At 37.6% G+C, this 17,634-nt stretch overlaps 2 protein-coding genes across 2 annotated transcripts; one reads left to right on the top strand and one right to left on the bottom strand.

The window, feature by feature from the left end:
- The first annotated feature begins 3,941 nt into the window (after positions 1 to 3,941).
- On the top strand, positions 3,942 to 5,248 carry LOC107809603 (acyltransferase Pun1-like). The gene is made up of 2 exons (XM_016634261.1): positions 3,942 to 4,323; positions 4,413 to 5,248. The coding sequence occupies exons 1-2, from the start codon at positions 3,942 to 3,944 to the stop codon at positions 5,246 to 5,248; spliced, it is 1,218 nt and encodes a 405-aa protein (XP_016489747.1).
- A 321-nt stretch (positions 5,249 to 5,569) lies between these two features.
- LOC107809605 (uncharacterized) lies at positions 5,570 to 12,848 on the bottom strand. The gene is made up of 2 exons (XM_016634263.2): positions 12,623 to 12,848; positions 5,570 to 7,735 (listed from the first exon to the last, which is right to left on the bottom strand). The coding sequence occupies exon 2, from the start codon at positions 7,709 to 7,711 to the stop codon at positions 5,732 to 5,734; it is 1,980 nt and encodes a 659-aa protein (XP_016489749.2). The 5' UTR covers positions 7,712 to 7,735; positions 12,623 to 12,848; the 3' UTR covers positions 5,570 to 5,731.
- Between the last annotated feature and the right edge of the window lie 4,786 nt (positions 12,849 to 17,634).

Raw genomic sequence — 17,634 nt, 5'->3', positions numbered from 1 at the left:
TTAAGATAAATACAAGGAAGAGAAAAAAGAAACTTTCGAAATTTAGTGAGATGAAGTATTTATAGGAGAAAGCAACTGTCATCAGAGTTGGTCATTATGAACCGTCATCATGGAACTGTTACTTCGTGATTGATGCAGCCGCAGAAAAACCCTAAAAATGCGCTGAAAATTGCAGAACCAATTACAAAGGGCACATGTCTTGAGCATTGAATAGACATGATGTATGTCGTATCGGTTCTGAGAAAGGCATTATGTTACTCGGGAAAAGGCGGCAAAGAATTCCCGCCATAAATACTTACCACTTTCCGAATATTCAGAAAGTGGGGGGACTATTTGTATTGGTGGAAAAAAGCATGACACGTGGACTACATCAAGGTGACAGGTGGCACTCTCAATCAAGTGAATTCAAGAATTCAAGAAGGCACGGGAGAAATACCCCCGGTATTTCTCTAGAAAAGAACTGGAAAAGAAGAAATAAAAACGGAATGGATAAAGACCATAAGGAGGGAAGGTGTACGAATCTGTTATAAATAAGGAAGGGAAATCGACATTAATTGTGGTTACGCAAAATCTTCAGTCATTAATGCTTTCATTACAATTATATATGGTAACGGGTAATCAAGGAAATTAATTCCATTAGCAAGCCCGAATTAAGTAAGGAAATCGTTATAATTATATACTCTTATATAAGGGTCTAGTCCTCATTTGTAATGGTATCTGATTCTTGACTGATATATGCAATTATTCTTTTGCTTTATTCAAAAAGTTTTAACCGCAATTCGGGGAGTGATTACCAATCTATTTTGAGTTTTCTTTCCTTGTCTATTATTTTCTTTATATTTTATTCCTCAAATTACTAAGAAAGTGATGTAATTTTGATTATCAGTAGCCCAATCTCTTTTTAATATTGACTTTGACCGAAAATTCTATTTTTGGGTCAGACAGTGTACTTCTTACTGTATCTCCATATTTGGTGATGGTTCAAGGCTCGTGTGTGTGTATGTACATAATAAATTGATAGTAACAAAATTCTTTACACTTAATATATATAACATAAATCACTTTAAATAAGGTAAAAGCAAATTTTATGCCGTGTTGCAATAGTTAATTGAATCCATAGACGTACCTATCTGTCTAACAAATAAAGGTTGAAGTCAATTGTTGTATGCGGAGTTAATATACAATTTTGGACAAGATAATGCTAACAAAAGTGGCCAATTTTGAACAAGATAATGCTAACAAAAGTGGCCAAATGGAGTACAATCAATAATAGAACACAACGACGAAGCGATCAGAAAGGGGGAATTTGCATCTATACCCAGTTTTTGGGTCACAATTTAACTTAGACTCGCTTTGCAAAAAAAATTATAAGTGTACTTACTTTTCGGGTAACTTACGGAGCCTGAAATAGCAAGAATTTATGTCTTAAGTTTAAACTTCAGAATTTTTTTGCCTGAAGTGTGACCTTATCAAAGTAAAACTTCAAATATTTTCGTCTGAAGTTTGGCCCGACTTACAAAAACAATCAAAAAAACTTCAGTTCGTAGCGCAAACTTAAGACAAATTAGTATGAAGTCAGTTTGTGGTACAATAAACTTTAGTTTCCCAAACTTGTTAGTCTTCAGTTGGAACATTCTGAACTTAACGGTCATGTAAGATCAGACGAAAACGATCTTATTCTGCCAATGCTTGAGACTTTGGTGTTAAGATTTTGTGTTGATGTTGATTCTGTTAATATTGTTTCTCCAAAGCTTGTGAAACTTCAATTGATGTTGATTCTGTTAATATTCCCAAACTTCAGTTGATGTTCTATATATATGTGATGTGATATGGAGTTTTCTTTATGTTGGCGTCACTGTGATGAAATTAATAAAACGTCGACGGCACTCGGAAAGACGATTATTCCGGTCGTCGGAAAGAGAATTATACCGGTGTTGAAGAAGTCAAATAGCAGCAAGAGGATTTTTTGCTTAGACTTGAACTTATCCCCTGATGAGAATGTTGATCTGAAGTTATGGCCGACGGCGCCAGTTTAATCTCCGGTTTTGCGATGCTGTCAAAATTAGGAAAAGAAGAGGAGGAAGAAAGAGCTCGTAGGTTGAAGGATTTGAAGTTTCAAAATTAGGGTATAGGTTAAATAATTTTAAAAATATGAGTACAGGTTAAATGGGGGCAATCAAATAAGGCTCAATGCAATTTTTACATCAGAAAGAGCTAATAATGCAAAGATGAATATATGTGTTTTGATTTTTATTCAAAATGATCATCTTATTCTCATGAACTGGTGTCATAAATACCCAATTAGACATTATAAATTATATTCAACTATATTTCAAGATAACAATTTAATTCGATCAGAAGTTATTTTTTTACGCAGATCTTCTATATATTTTGCTAAAATTCACTGACTGCTTCATATAATAGTTGAGAAGAGGTCAAGTCTCGCGTCATCGTCGTCGCTCGGCTCGGCTCGACTTTATTTTTGGATTTAGATCTAGTCAAATGAACTGATTGATTGATTAATTTTTTGGACCAAATTTATTTGTTAATATTAAGATTAAATTAATATTTTTTAATCCAAATCAAACCACATCTAATATTTTTAATCCGAATCAAACCACATCCGTAATGGTAATTTAATTTTTCTCCGTTTTGATTTTTCCGTTAAAATTTGAAATTGGCGATTTGTGTAAATAGTCATTTCGTAAAATAGCCACTTTGAGTTGCAGCCTTAAAGGAAGAGTTGAAACTCTTTGATTTTTACCCAAACATTGGCTATAAATACATGCTCTTTCCTTCGGATTTTTCTAATGAAAATTCTGAAATCTCTTCTCGTTTTTGTATTATTTTCTTACAAAAACAGAGTAAGTGTGTTCACTATCGCCATTTGTATTCGTGATATAGTGGTATTTGAAATACCGCTAAATAATCATAAACCTCGGGTAGTAGATGGGAATTAAGTTACTTAAGAAAACATTGTAAATTCAGTAAGCTCGGATATAATTATACTTCTTCTACATTTTTTATTTATATTGTGTAAGTTTCCGGAAGATATTTTTCGAATGCGGATTAATAACAAGAGTTAGATCGTAAGCCTATTCATGTAAAAAAGTAAGAGGTATTAATACTTGTTTATTATGGCAACTCGGCACATTGTTTTATTTATTCACATATATCTATTTCAATGTAATTGTTAATTCAATTGCGTACTCTTGAGCAAACTCATAAAAAGCAAGTACTTAAATAATACTCCATAAGTACTTAATTTAAGTACTTGCTTATAATGAGTTTGCTCAAGAGTACACAATTGAATTAACAATTGCTTTGAAATAGATATATGTGAATAAATAAATAAACGTGCCTAGTTGCCGTGGAAGATCTCATTAGGAAATGACAAAAAATCTTTACGCCATATAGAGTATACAACAAATAAATTGTACAATCAATTCTATTAAAAGTTAACTGTCTGTACCTTTAAATAATAAATATTGATCCGCAATCTAAACAAATACTCTTGTGTAACCTGTCATATCCCATCAAATCACATTGAATATTCTTCACATTGTCAGTTAACATAAACTAAAAATATCATCATTGCAAGAACCATTATATTATGTAAAAACATTATCTGCACCAAACGTTTATACCATATTATATCTACTTATCATGGTTTGATTTGGTTTAACCGCCCAATGCCAATATGTATTTACCACTATCTTCTTATAAAAGTCATTTTTTTTAATAACATGTATTTTATATTTATACTCCACGTATACATGGCCAATTTTAATATTAATGTGAACTCGATGAAAGTTGAGAAAGCTTAATATGGACTTTTTGTTTCTTTATTTATTTGTGTATGTATGTACACATATCTGGCTAAGTATTAGCACAAGGCTTTATTAGGGGGGAAAAGGAGTCATTGGTGAAGGTTTGTAAAGATGGTGAGTGTATCAAAAATGCTATCAACAATTTCCAAGAAAATAATCAAACCTTCCTCTCCCACCCCATCTACTCAAAGATGTCACAAACTTTCCCTTTTAGATCAAAGGCCTTACAATTATATGCCCCTTGTTTTTTTCTACCCCAAACATCAAGTAGCTACTATCCCAAATGGACCTAAACAACTACCAAATCTTTTAGCTAACTCTGTGTCAAAAACTTTAACTTGTTACTATCCTTGGGCTGGAAGTCTAAAAGACAATGCCACTATTGATTGTGATGATAGTGGAGTTGAGTTCTTTGAAGTTCAAATCAGTTCTCAAATGGATAAAGTTATCCATCATCCAAATTCAAATATCAAAGAATTGACATTTCGTCAAGGTTTACCTTGGGATAGTTGTATTGATCGCGCCTTAACTATAGTCCAAATTAGCCATTTTGATTACTTAGTGTTCGCCTTTCACACAAAGTGGGAGATGCATGTAGTGCTTACTATTTTTTGAGAGATTGGGCTGCACTAACTCGAAATCCAAACGCAAAAATATCTCCATATTTTGCTGAGGATTCCCTATTTCCATCACCATTCGATGGTCCTTTGGTTGCATCTGTTATCGAGTCGAAAAACAAGGATTGTATCCAAAAGAGGTTTGTTTTCTCTGACTCGAAATTAAGTGCTCTCAAAGCCTATATTGCTGATGAATCAGGACTTCAAAATCCAACAAGGAGCGAGGTCGTGAATGCACTTCTCTACAAATGTGCTGCCTTTGCTGTAAGTGGTAGCTCGGGTTCATTTCAGCGATCTCAGTTGATCCAATACTCAAATCTTCGAGAAAGAATTTCACCTCCGCTACCACCAAGCACCATAGGGAATATTCTCACTGTCTTTTCTACACCAATATATAACAACGAACGAGACCTCAGGTTGCCAAAATTAGTACGAGATATAAGAAAGTACAAAAACAACCTCTCCAGCAAAAATAATCTCGAAGAAAATGAGTGGGTTGTAGAGATGCTAGATGCATATAGAACAGGAAAAGAGTTATTCAACCAAAGGAATTGTGATGTGTACCTTTGTAGTAGTACATTAATGTACGAATACGAGAAACTAGATTTTGGATGGGGGAGACCTGCTAAAGGAAGTCTAGGAAATGTTGGTCAATTTAGCAAGAACTTTATCTTGATGAATACTCCAGATAGAGGAGTGGAAGCGTTCGTCAACTTGAACGAGCAAGAAATGTGTTTGTTCGACAAGGACAAGGACCTTCTTGAATTTCCTACTCCTATTGATCGGGATAATTTGAACTAATTTCCCTTCGAGAAATGTCCATTTTGTTGTGTAAATGTGGGGAGCAAAATACTTTTTAATATCGAATATCGCTTCCCTATGCTTGGGACTATTCCTATACTATTGTATTACAAATGTCGCTAGTAATTTTATTCTTACTGCAAATGAATAATTTGAACTAATTTCGCTGTAATAGTGACTCCTAAATTAAAATGTCAAGCTTGATGTAAAGGGAGACATTTTTCTTGTTTCCTTTTTATTGTTCTTGAGAGGACTTTATGTTTGAGAATTAAAGGCTGGCTGGGGGCAGAAACAGGGGAATTAAGAGGGAAGAAACAAGTATAAACCAAAGGACTGGGATGCTCTTCCACTAAGATGATCATAACAAACATCAACATGGAAATAGCATCATAAGAACCAACACCAACATCAAATTCAAGCACATTTACTGGTCTCTTTCATTTCTTTCTCCTTTTTATTCATTTCAATTCCACTTCACCACTCCTAAAGTGAAGGGGAAGAAACGAACTGTCTTGGTAAGCTAAAAAGATCTCTCTCTTCAAATGGAGAAGTCCACTCCCGAGAACCACCAGTAGACGTTTCCGCTGTCGCAACTCTTTCCTGCAATCCGGGAATTGAGACACCACCTCCATTGGACAGGACAGGTCTCATGGCAGATGTAACACCAAGTCCAGGGGTAAATGAATCATATGTACGAGCATTGTTTGGCCTAAAAGAGCTTGTCGTTGACCACATGCCACCTAATCTCGATGATGAAGTCCCACGATCTAAACTCCAGTCTATGTTGGCGTAGTCTAGCTGCACCATTGAGCCACCACCACTGTTCCAATCCACTGGAGATGATGATCCAGATGTACCATTGGTTCCAAACCCAGAGAAGAGTCCAAGCGAGGAAGCCGGAGAAAGGGTTTGTGTCTGCAGAGCACCTGTTCTATTCCACAAACTATTCCCCCGGCTTATTCCTGGTGATTCAAGTGAGCCATTGCTAGAAACAAGTTGTTGTGGTTGCTGGTGCTGTTGATACTGAAGTTGGCTGTACAACTGGTTTGTGCTGACACCATTTGTGCTTAGGCTTCTTGTGCCAGGAATATGTGGCATCAGTTCATTGGGTTTCATTGTTTCAATAGAATTGTTAGGAAACCACCCTGCTGCAGTTCCAGGTGGAGAAGAGCTAACAGTTGAGGTGGGAGTCTGCTTAGGATTAATTGATTGATTGGGTCGTTGCATAACTATGACTGGTTCTCTCACGGTTCCTAGCTGTAGATTCTTCAACTCATTTCCTACAGCCACATAACGAGCTTCTGACTTGGCAGATGAGGGTGATGCCTGCAGAGGAGATGCCAAAGAATAGGAAACAGAAGGATTCGATCCTGCATTTGGCCACCTTTTGTCAGCAGGCACCACCACCTGCGGTGGCTTGGCCCAGTCCAGTTTCGGTTGAACCTTTTTTAATGATTGTATATTTTTGCTCCCATTATCCGCAGAAGACCCTGCTGTGGCTGCAACTTTAGTATAATTGAAGTCTCTGTCATCCCTCTTTGGCAATATTGTGCTGGATGAAGGTTTTACAGGTACTCTAAGTAAGTTCTGGCTGTTGACAACTGGAAGCTTGCCATTGCCCACGGTAGGAGGATCACCACTTTCTTCAGGCTTAGATGGCACAGAATGAGGTTCCTGCTTTTGTGACCTCAAAGTCTCTCCAGCCTTCTCGAGATCACCCTCACAGGCAACTACTGCTCTTTCAACCTCCTGCCTGGAGCACTTATACCTAATTTCCATGTCTGCAATTCGAGCAAGCTCTTCTGAAATGTCAATTTTCAGATTACCCCCACCATCAAGATTATGTTCCTTATGTTTATCTGCTTCTTCACCTCCTTCAAATAACCACGACACTGATTCTTCTACTCTGCCTTCATTCAAGATAAGAGCCATTGTCGCTCGTTCTGAAGAGAATCCCATAGCCACAAGCTGCTGGGAAAGAGCTTCCAGCTTTCTCGACATGAGATAGCCACTGCACTTTTCATGCAATTCTTGAGCTCGTCTCTCCTTTTGACGTTGATGCTTCTTCTCATTCTTCTGACGAATTTTTTCGCGCTTGTCGTTATCAGAGCCAGGTACTGCCTCTGGCCGCGGAGGAGGATTGGATGTTTTCTCTTTATGGTCCTCGGACTCACCAGACCAGCTACCATTATTGGAAACAGAATCATACTCAGTGCTAGCTCCAAGTGAGTGCCCACTATGGTCATCTGTCTCGTCAATATTTCTGAAACGACCATTCACATGAAGAGCAGCATTTGAAGTCACAGGAGCTGTCTCAAGCGTATGGAATGTTCCTAAAAGAGGATTGTATCCACTAGTGGGTGTTGCAGCACCTGCATTTACACTTGAAGGCTTTGAAGCAGCTTTGGGTGGTTCCTTGCCACCCTTTTTGTCCTTTGGCTTGGACCTAGATGCTGGAGACATTGCTGCAGCTTCTAATTCAAAAATCTATACCAGAGAAGAAGAATAATAGAGTAAGTTTAGCACAGAGTGTAAATTTTATCGATAAGAGGCTCTTCATCAATAAAAATTACAATATTAAGTTTGAAGAAGAAAACGACTTCTTGTCGAAAAAGAGTACACAAGTAGAGGTCTGCACATTCCCCTTAAGAGAGGAAGATCTAATAAGTTCCATAATAACATCAAAGGCACAGATACGAGAATATATATATAACTGAAGTTTTTTTAATTCCTAGGCTTGATGTGTACATCTCAGTATCAACTGACAGACAAGGAAGCAAGACAGAACTATAGATGAACATGGACACACTTTTATCTGTTAGACAATTCCTTGTATTCCTGAAACAATAAATTTAATGAGTTGATAACCATATAACGCAATGCATTGATTAAATTCACGTACAAAGAAGAGACATGAACACAAACTTGAATTATCAGAGAAGGGTCAAATATGTTACTATTGCAAGTTTTGAGCAATTCTTTTAAACTTGCAGAAAAGCTGAACCAAGAAGAATTCTACTGCAACTCTAGTCATACGACAAGAAGAGAGATTCTAACGTTACCACTGCCGGAGAGCAAAAGCAGATAGACAAGCGTAGCTAATGAATGAAGTAAGCCTCATTCTATCAGATCAGAAGCCAAAGCCCATGGAAAATTTATAGAAATGAGTATCAATCTAGATACTACTAAGTAATAGAAAGGAGCGTCTATCCAGGTAATCCTAATAAAATTCCACCCAAAGGATTGTCTTTATGTTTGTTTCATCATCCGTAGTCTAGTAAACTTCAGCACTAACTACATCGAGAATCCTAAAAACCCTACCTATTCAAAGGCATCTCCAATTAGCAATTTGAGTGGCAATGCATTATGCCTGAGACGAATGCCTCACATGATTACACAAAAGGGGATTTTCAGTCATGCAGAAAACTGCATTAAGACTATCTTAGGTGTAGTTTCTCTCGTTGGTTAGAGGCAAGAAATGTCTTCAAGCAGCAATATCTAAATGTCCATTCTCGATCTCATTCAAACCACCATCTAAGATGAACTTTTTAATGCATAAGTAATTGCATAATGCGAATGAACCTCACTCAATATTTCACAAACACCACAACCCCACCGTCCAAAAGAAAAAACAAAATCATTTATACGACATAGTCCTAATTGATGAGACGCGAGGTGGCGTTAACGAGAGGCTTGAGGTCTGGAGACATACCCTGGAGTCTAAGGGTTTCAAGTTGAACAGGACCAAGACAGAATACTTGGAGTGCAAGTTTAGCGTTGTTACCCAGGAGGCGGACGGGGATGTGAAACTCGATACGCAAGTCATTTCCAGGAGAGAGATTTTCAAGTATCTGGGATCTATAATTCAGAAGGATGGGGAGATAGATGAGGATGTCACATACCGTATCAGAGCAGGGTGGATGAAGTGGAGGCTTGCTTCCGGTGTCTTGTGTGATAAGAATGTGCCGTTGAGACTTAAGTGTAAGTTCTACAAGGTAGTTGTTAGACCGACTATGTTGTATGGGGCAGAGTGTTGGCCAGTCAAAACCTCTCATGTCCAGCAGATGAAGGTAGCGGAAATGAGGATGTTGAGATGGATGTGTGGGCATACTGGATTGGATAGAATTAGGAATGAAGTTATTCGAGACAAGATGGGGGTGGCCCCTGTGGAGGCAAAGATGCGTGAGGCAAGGTTGAAATGGTTCGAGCATGTTAAGAGGAGAAGCGTAGATGCCCCTGTCAGGAGAAGTGAGAGGTTGGCCTTAGGAGGTGAGAGGAGGGGTAGAGGTAGGCCAAAGAAGTCTCGGGGAGAGGTGATCAGGTGGGACATGGCGCTACTTGAGCTAACCGAGGACATGACTCTAGATAGAAGGGTGTGGAGGTTGAAGATTAGGGTAGAAGGTTAGTAGGTAGTCGTGCATCTCCCTTTGTCTTCTCTAGCTCGATAGTATTAGCGCTAGTTCAGTACCCTTTTTTTCCTTAGTTTTCTATATTCGCATGTCTCGTTTCATTGTTACTTGCCATTGGTAATTCCGTAGTTTGCTAGCAGTACTTCGTTCATATTCTCGTCTGCTGCCTTGGAATTTCTAAATATGTTATCTTGCTGCTACTTGTTATCAGTATCCCTTTCATATTATCTGTTGCTATCTCCGATTTAGTTTTCTAATTATTGTTTTGCTATTACTTGCTACCAGGGTCACCTTCTTTAGCCGAGGGTCTATCGGAAACAGTCTCTCTGCCCTCCCAGGGTAGGGGTAAGGCTGCGTACATCTTACCCTTTCCAGACCCTACTTGTGGAACCACACTGGACTGATGTTGTTGTTGTTGCTTCTTCCTTTAACTGTTATAATGAGTTAACAAGAAAGTCACAAGACCTACAGGATGTTGCGGATTTACGTTTGAGGTATGGGTGCCGAAGCACCCACAGCACCCATTGGCTTAGGCCAAATTGTGTTATGTACTCATAGATAATACCTAAAAAGTTAAATAATTGATCATGAGCACCCACTATGATCATGTTTGACCACGGTTAATTTACACTAAAATCAGTGAAGCACCCACGACCACTGGCCAGTGTTATACATAATATAAGAGTAGGCAAGAAACTCTCATCAAGAAGACTAATATAAAATTAAATGAAAACATAAGCATACTTCCAGAATTGTACTGAGAGCTCGAACAGGCCAACGACAGTAGCATATACAGATCATTCAAAGTAGCAATTCCAAAATATCATATATTTACATAGTTGATGTGCAACGGCACACTTCTGACCGTGATTCAGTAAGAGCAGCACATACATACACAGACGTTTTGCAGTCTATCTAGAATAGAGATAATGGACACGAAGAACAAACAATTGAGTTTCATGGCATATGGACTGTTTTTTAAAGGGGCCTAAAGACCGAGATTTAGTCAGAACAATGCTCTTCCAGATTCATGATAAACAGAGAAATACACATATCTGATAAAAATAAGGAATGTGAATTTTTATAAATTGTCCACATCTTTTTTTTTTTTTTGAGAACCCGTGCAAGAAGCTAAATAAGTTGCATTTGTTGTCAAAACAGAAACAGAGGAGATAGATAAGTACATCCAACAATCACTGTTAATTTAATTAAGATCCTTTCTGGAAGAAATAAATTGGTGCCAAAATCAAAAACCAATTGCAATTTGGACAACTGTAGAACCTATAATTTCCAATACCTCAGTCAGCTGCTTACAAATTACTAATTTTTCAACTGACAGTCAATCATTTACCATAGAAATTCTTATGCAAGTTCCATAATCCACGGAGACCTAGGCACACAAGATATTCCATCTACAATTAACTTACAAGAAAAGAAAAGACTATCTTGATGAGAAATTGTTTCCAAATTACACCTTTGATTTCCAAATAGAACAAGTCAGTCATGGCATTTCTGATCCGCAACATGGTTGCAACTATTTTAGAACAATATGGTCACGACAATTCTGATCCTAACCAGTGTTATACTTAGACCAGTGCTATCAAAGGCGAAAAGCGCAAAGAAGCTCTAAGGTGCGTTGGGGCTTTAAGAGCAAAGCACAAATAAAGTGTGGGCTTTAATGAAGAAAGACGCAAAAGGAGAACAATACAAATATGTGTGTGTAGTCCAAGATTAATAATTACAAGCATCAATAACGAATATATTGACAAAAAAATTGAAAGAAATTACGAGAAAGTTAAATATCAATTGTCTAATGCCGCCTCTTCAAGATTACGCTCATTAGCAAGGAAAAGTATGTATTAGAGCCTTGATGACGACACTAAAGCGCCCGCTAAGCAAGGCGAAGCGCTCAACATGTTTTGTGCCTCGCTCCAAGGCCGCATTAAGCACACGTTTGACAACACTGATTTAAACCTATTCACGAATGTGAGGGGTGAAAGGCGTTTAAAAAGAGAATCCCACCCCTTTTCCAAGACAAATAAAAGAGTCTCATTCCAACCATGGCAGCGAATATCTCACAATCATTTAGGCTTTCAGCATCTTTTACTTATGAGCATTTTCGCCAAGACAAAGGGGGGGGGGGGGGGTTGTTAACCAATACAAATAAGAAAACCTTAGACATGTTACAATAGAAGCTTGTTGCAATCCCATTTCCTTTGGCAGCTTCTCCAGCCGAACCCATCCTTACCCCATAAAACCACAACTTCCCTGCATAATAGCAACAATGACTACCCCTAAATGCCTCAATACAAATTAGATGTGTCAGCTATATGAATCCACTATTATCCCCGAGCTTCCTAGGCTGCAGTTGGTCCTAAGGATTGGCCCAGATGGATTTCTCAGTCATTAAAAAAATCTTCTATATCCATTCTGCTCTATTTGAGCCCCATCTTTTCCAAGTCCCATTACTACCATTGTTTTGAGGATTCAACATAATTTGACTATTTTATCCATACATAACACTAACAACTACGCCTGAATGCCTCAATCCAATGATTGTCAATAATATCAATCACTCTATATCCATTCTGCCCTCTCTGGGCCCATCTTATTCCATGTCCGCCATCCATCATTTTGAGGATTCAACATAATTTGACTATTTTTTTCCCCGGCCCGAATCATACCGCATCCATCCTCCTTTATCCATGGAAAATTCATGCTTAAATATGGATCATTTTATTTTCCCAACACTAATCATGACCATAAACACAAATCAATACAAGGAAAATTTACATGGCTATATAACCAACATAAGCGCCAAATTCCCCTTCGTAGAAAAGTAAACAAAAATTCCTAATAATTTACCAATCGTCCAAACCGACATCTAAATAACAATAAAAAATCAGAAGAAAAAAAAGAAGAAAATAAATAATCAATCTGCTACTGAAGATCGATAGAAGCATACCTTTAAGGGAAGAGGAGGGGACGGATCGATCGAGGAATCGTTATACCGGTGAAGAATTTTCGAGAACACGGATGAGTTGGGAATTTTTAGAGAGAGAAAGAGAGAGAGATTGGGGAATTGAATATAGACAGTGAATGAGAGAGAGAGAAAAATAGAGAGATAGGTAATGCGAGGCTGAAATGAAACTGAATCGACGAAATTAGGGTTTCCCCACAGATGCTTTTTCTCTATCTTTTTTACCCTTTTTAAAGATATCAATAGAGAGAATTTTAAAGAAATATTACTACTATCATGTGGAAAAAAAATCTTCTATTTTTTATTATAATTTAAATAAAAGAAAATAATTTTATTAAAAAAAATTGCGAACGTGTAATTGCTAAAATTGTGTGCTTAGACTTCATCCAAATTTGTGATCTTGTCGTTTGTGAAGTTTAAAAGAAAGATTATGAGAGTACATTGACCAACTCAAGAAAAATACGTATTAGGTATTTTTTATTTATCTAAACTTTATTATGTAAATTTATTTAAATATTTTGATAGAACATTCAAAGTACATGTAAGTTCACTTCGACTATATGATAAAAATATAAAATAAAAAGGCCAATTTGTGTGCATATTTTTTTTTGACAAAATTAAAAGTTTTATTTCAACCAAATATAATTATATACATCCACTAGTTACATTGGACTCTATAACTAGTCTTTCATAATCTCACTACTTATTTGTAAAGGTGTAAGTTTCGCTTTCTAGTGTCTCAACTACCTCTACACAGGGTAACTATACAAGGACTCTAATACTCTCTTCCATTTGCTGAAATGTTGTCGTCATGTGTGCAACTGTATGGTTATCTCTTTTAGTATCTGCTAACTTTCTTTCTTTACAGCTTGGAATCTCCTTGCATTTCTTTCCCTCCACACATGATAAATAGTAGCAGCATATAGGAACTTAATGATCTCTGCTCGTGGTCTGTTGTTCCTCATTTTCCTACTTATACATTCAATCTCTTCCTCCCAGTTGCTAATTCTCCTTTTCTCCCCTAGCCACATGAGTATTGCACTCCAAATTTGGGATGAGTAAGAGCACTAGAAGAACAGACGTTACAGGCTTTCCTCAGCTCCAGTATTATATAAGACACAATCAGTTTGGACGTGTATACCCTATTTCTGCAATATATCAACAATGGCCAATCGACCCAGTAGTGCCAGCCAAAGGATGAACTTGTGTTTTCGTACAGTAGTTGGTCCCAGCACTAGCCCTTTCCATTGAACTTTCTGAAACTGTGGAAGAAAGGATAAGTAAACTTTTTTGATTTCGAATTTATCTTTTTCACAGCAGCTTTGTAATGTCACGTTGTAGTCCATGTTCAGAAATCACTTCTTTGCATCCAATACTTTCCTTACCGGCCAGCAGGCCTGTGCAGGTGTATTTAGGTGTTGCACCTCTTTTCCTTGATATAAAAGGTACGGATCCATTTTATCTAGAGTGCATCTTTCTTTGTTGTTACAGCCCATAGAATTTACTGATAATTACTCTATTCCATGCATGAAATTCTATGAAGTTCAGACCACCTGCTGAATGTGGTTTACATAATGTCTCTCATGTAACTAGAGCTTTCCTTGAGCTCTTATGACTGCATGTCCATAGGAATATTCTGCAAACTCTAGTTATGAGTTGAATGACCTTCTTAGGAATTAGAAATACCTGAACCCAGTAGGTTTGCATCTCAAATAGCATACTTTTAATAAGTTTCACCCTTCCATTATATGATAAGAACTTAGTAGACCAGCATCTTATTCTTGCAATCATTTTCTCTACCAGTGATAGACATTGTTGAACTGTGATCTTCTTTGAGGACAGAGGAACCCCCAGATACTTGAATGGGATCTCTCACTCTGAGAATTGCATTTCATTCAATAATTGTTCCTTAAGTTGTTGATTGATCCCTGCCATATACAGTGAACTCTTTTTCAAATTTGCCTTGAGACCAGATACTATTGAGAAGTGGTAGAACTGCTGAAGCATCAACTTTACAGAAATTGGATCAGCTCTGTAACACATTATTAAGTCATCAGCAAAGCATATATGGACTATCTCTAGCTTGATGCATCTTGGGTACTTAGGCTTACAAACTTTCCAGGCATCCCATATTCTAGTAGAACCATTCTGAGAAAGCCCAATTCAACTGTATCATAGGCTTTTCTAATACCTACCTTTACTAGGCAGGTAGGAGACACTCCTTTTTATGTGTAGCCCTTTACCATTTCATGTGCCACAATCACATTATCTAGAATGTTTCTCCCCTCAATGAATGTTGATTGTGAAGGCCCTACCAGATAGTCAACTACTAATTTCAACCTAGCAGTAATGACTTTAGCTATCAGTTTATACAGAGTAGTACAACAGGCTATGGGTCTGAATTCCAAAGGTGGGGTTTTTTACTTTTGGAACTAAAGTTGCAGTAGTGCAATTTACCTCCTTAAGTAGTTTCCCAGTTTGAAAGAATTGTATTGTAGCCTTAGTTACCTCCTTTCCTATCAGATGCTAGTACTGTTTGAAGAATTCAGCTGGGAATCCATCAATGCCTGGGCTTTATCAGCTGGGAGATCCTTCAAGGCCTGAAGCACTTGTTTCTGTTCATTAGTGAGACAAGGTCCATATCTTGTTATGATTGGGTCTAGGCATGGCATTTCTGCTGCAGTTGTTCCCAATAAGTTCTGAAAGAAACTTATAAATTCTTTTTGGATTAGAGTAGGCTCATGTAGTTGTATTCCATGTTTTGTGCAAATTGAGGAGATTCTATTTCTAGCTTGTCTAGCTTTCAATGCTGCATGGAAAATTTTATTGTTCGAGTCTACATAAGCTAGCCATGTTGCTCTAGATTTCTGTCGAAGAACTTCTCATGTATAGTTGTCCATTTCTCCAGTTGTATCAGAGTATCCTTCTCAGTTGTAATGAGTTGTTCATTGAACAGATCTGCATTCAGTTCCAACTATATTTGTTGCAGTTTGTCTTTCAGTTCATTTAGCTTGCTCTCCAATGTTGACATTTCTCTATTCATCTAGGAGGTCTCCAACTCTATCAACTTCAGTTTCCTCCAAATTACATATATGTTATGTTCTTGTATATGTTATCCCCAAGCTTTGTGTACTGCTTCTTTGAAGTTCTCCTGAGTCAATAGTACATTAACAAGTCTGAATGGCCTAGGCAATTTCTGTTTGGCCACCTCTGTTCTAATGATCATCACCAAATGCCCAATCAATCAAGCTATATATTCTATCTATTGCCTCTCTCTTATTGCACCGGGAGTAGGCACAACCCTTTCTGCTTAGTTGACCAAGTCCAGTCTCCTGTGTATAGTTTCAAAAGTCTTCAATCTCTAATTGTTTTATAGGCAGTCCATTAACCATATCTTGCACAGAAAAGATTGTATTAAAGTCCTCTAGGACAACCCAGGGATCTGTCATTAGGGTGCTAATTTGCTTCAGTTGTCTCCGTAAATCTTCCCTCTCATTTTATGTATTCATTCCATATACAAAGGTCATGTGGCAGGCAATTGTGACTCCTTGTCCTCAACCTTACAGTGTTCCAGTTACATATGCGATATCAAAATGTTTACTGAAACCTTGTGGGGTTTTCAGCAAATCCACAATCTACCTTTAGGGCTGACTGTATAGTTTGCATGTATCCTCCACTCAGCTTCTAACTTTCTTTTTATTTTTTCTGCTATGTTCTGTTTTATTTTAGTTTCTAGACATCGAAGTACCACTTTATTTTTAAGCAAAAAGGATTTTTGCTTTTAGGGTTTGTTCAACCCTCTTATGTTCCATGAGCAAATGATCATGGGGGATCTTTGTTTACAGTATCCCCTTTTACCAGGCTGGTATTAGCTTTCTCAGGTTATATCCTTAGCACACTGAATCTGTTGTGATGTAGGAACTGTTCAACCTCTTTAGTTACTAATGGAGACCTTGACCTGGTACCCTTCTTTTCATCCATCTTCTGTTTGCCTCTCTCATTGCATATTCTTTGATTTTCATGACTTTCCTCCATAACGTTCACTTCCTTATGGTTTTCCTTTGACTCATCATTTGTTTTTTCAGTAGCATTAGCAGATGACCCTGTATTGGGCTTGGCTTTCCATTGTTGCTTCTTTGCTTTCTTCTGTTGTCTCCTTGGTTGCTGCTGGTCATTTGTTCCTGAGTGCGTCTTAGTTTTGCTTTGCAGTTTGTTTTGTGCTTACCAATCTGCAAGCATTCCTGGCAATATTCTGGTTTCCACTTATATTCAATTGGTTGCAATATACAGCTACCATCAGGTTCCTCTAGTGTTACTGATTCAGGTAGAGGATAGGCCACATCCATTTCAATAAGCACCCTAGCATAAGAGATTCTTTTGTTGTGAGCTTATCAGTACAGATTGGTTTCCCAAAGCAACTAGCTATTCGTCCCAAATTTTCTGTCACCCAATACTGGATGGGTAGGTTTGGAAACACTACCCATACTGGTATTGCATTCAGTGGTTCTTCAGTTAATTTAAAGTTTGGTACCCATTGCTTTAGAATCATAGGCCTATTGTTATAAGTATAAGGCCCATTTTTGCAAAATCTTCAGTTTATCTTCTTCATCATCAAATCTAAATATAAAATAGCCTTCATCATGGAGATAAACCTGAGGAGTTGTGACAATATCCATACCACATAGACAAACTTAAGCATGTCTTTGAATGTAGGATTACCCGCAATTACATAGCCAATTAGGGCTGACCTCCATTTTTGATTTTGCAATTCTATGGCATTAGCACTTAGATTGACAACTTTAATTCCATCCTTCAGGGTAGGAGGGAAGTAATCATGTTCCTGCCCTAGGCGTTGAGCTCGATTACCTTTGACTATGTCCGTCATGGTTGGCTTGACCGCACTATAATTTGCAGAGAATCTTAGTTTCCTTGCTGCATTGTTAGCTCCTGGTTGCTAATCTTCTACCTCCACCTGTTTCTTTTCTGGAACCTCCAGT

Source organism: Nicotiana tabacum, chromosome 8 (genome assembly GCF_000715075.1).
Source record: "Nicotiana tabacum cultivar K326 chromosome 8, ASM71507v2, whole genome shotgun sequence".
NCBI classification, from domain to species: domain Eukaryota; kingdom Viridiplantae; phylum Streptophyta; class Magnoliopsida; order Solanales; family Solanaceae; genus Nicotiana; species Nicotiana tabacum.
The sequence above is the reverse complement of the archived record's forward strand: the minus strand, read 5'-3'. Positions and strand labels throughout refer to the sequence as shown.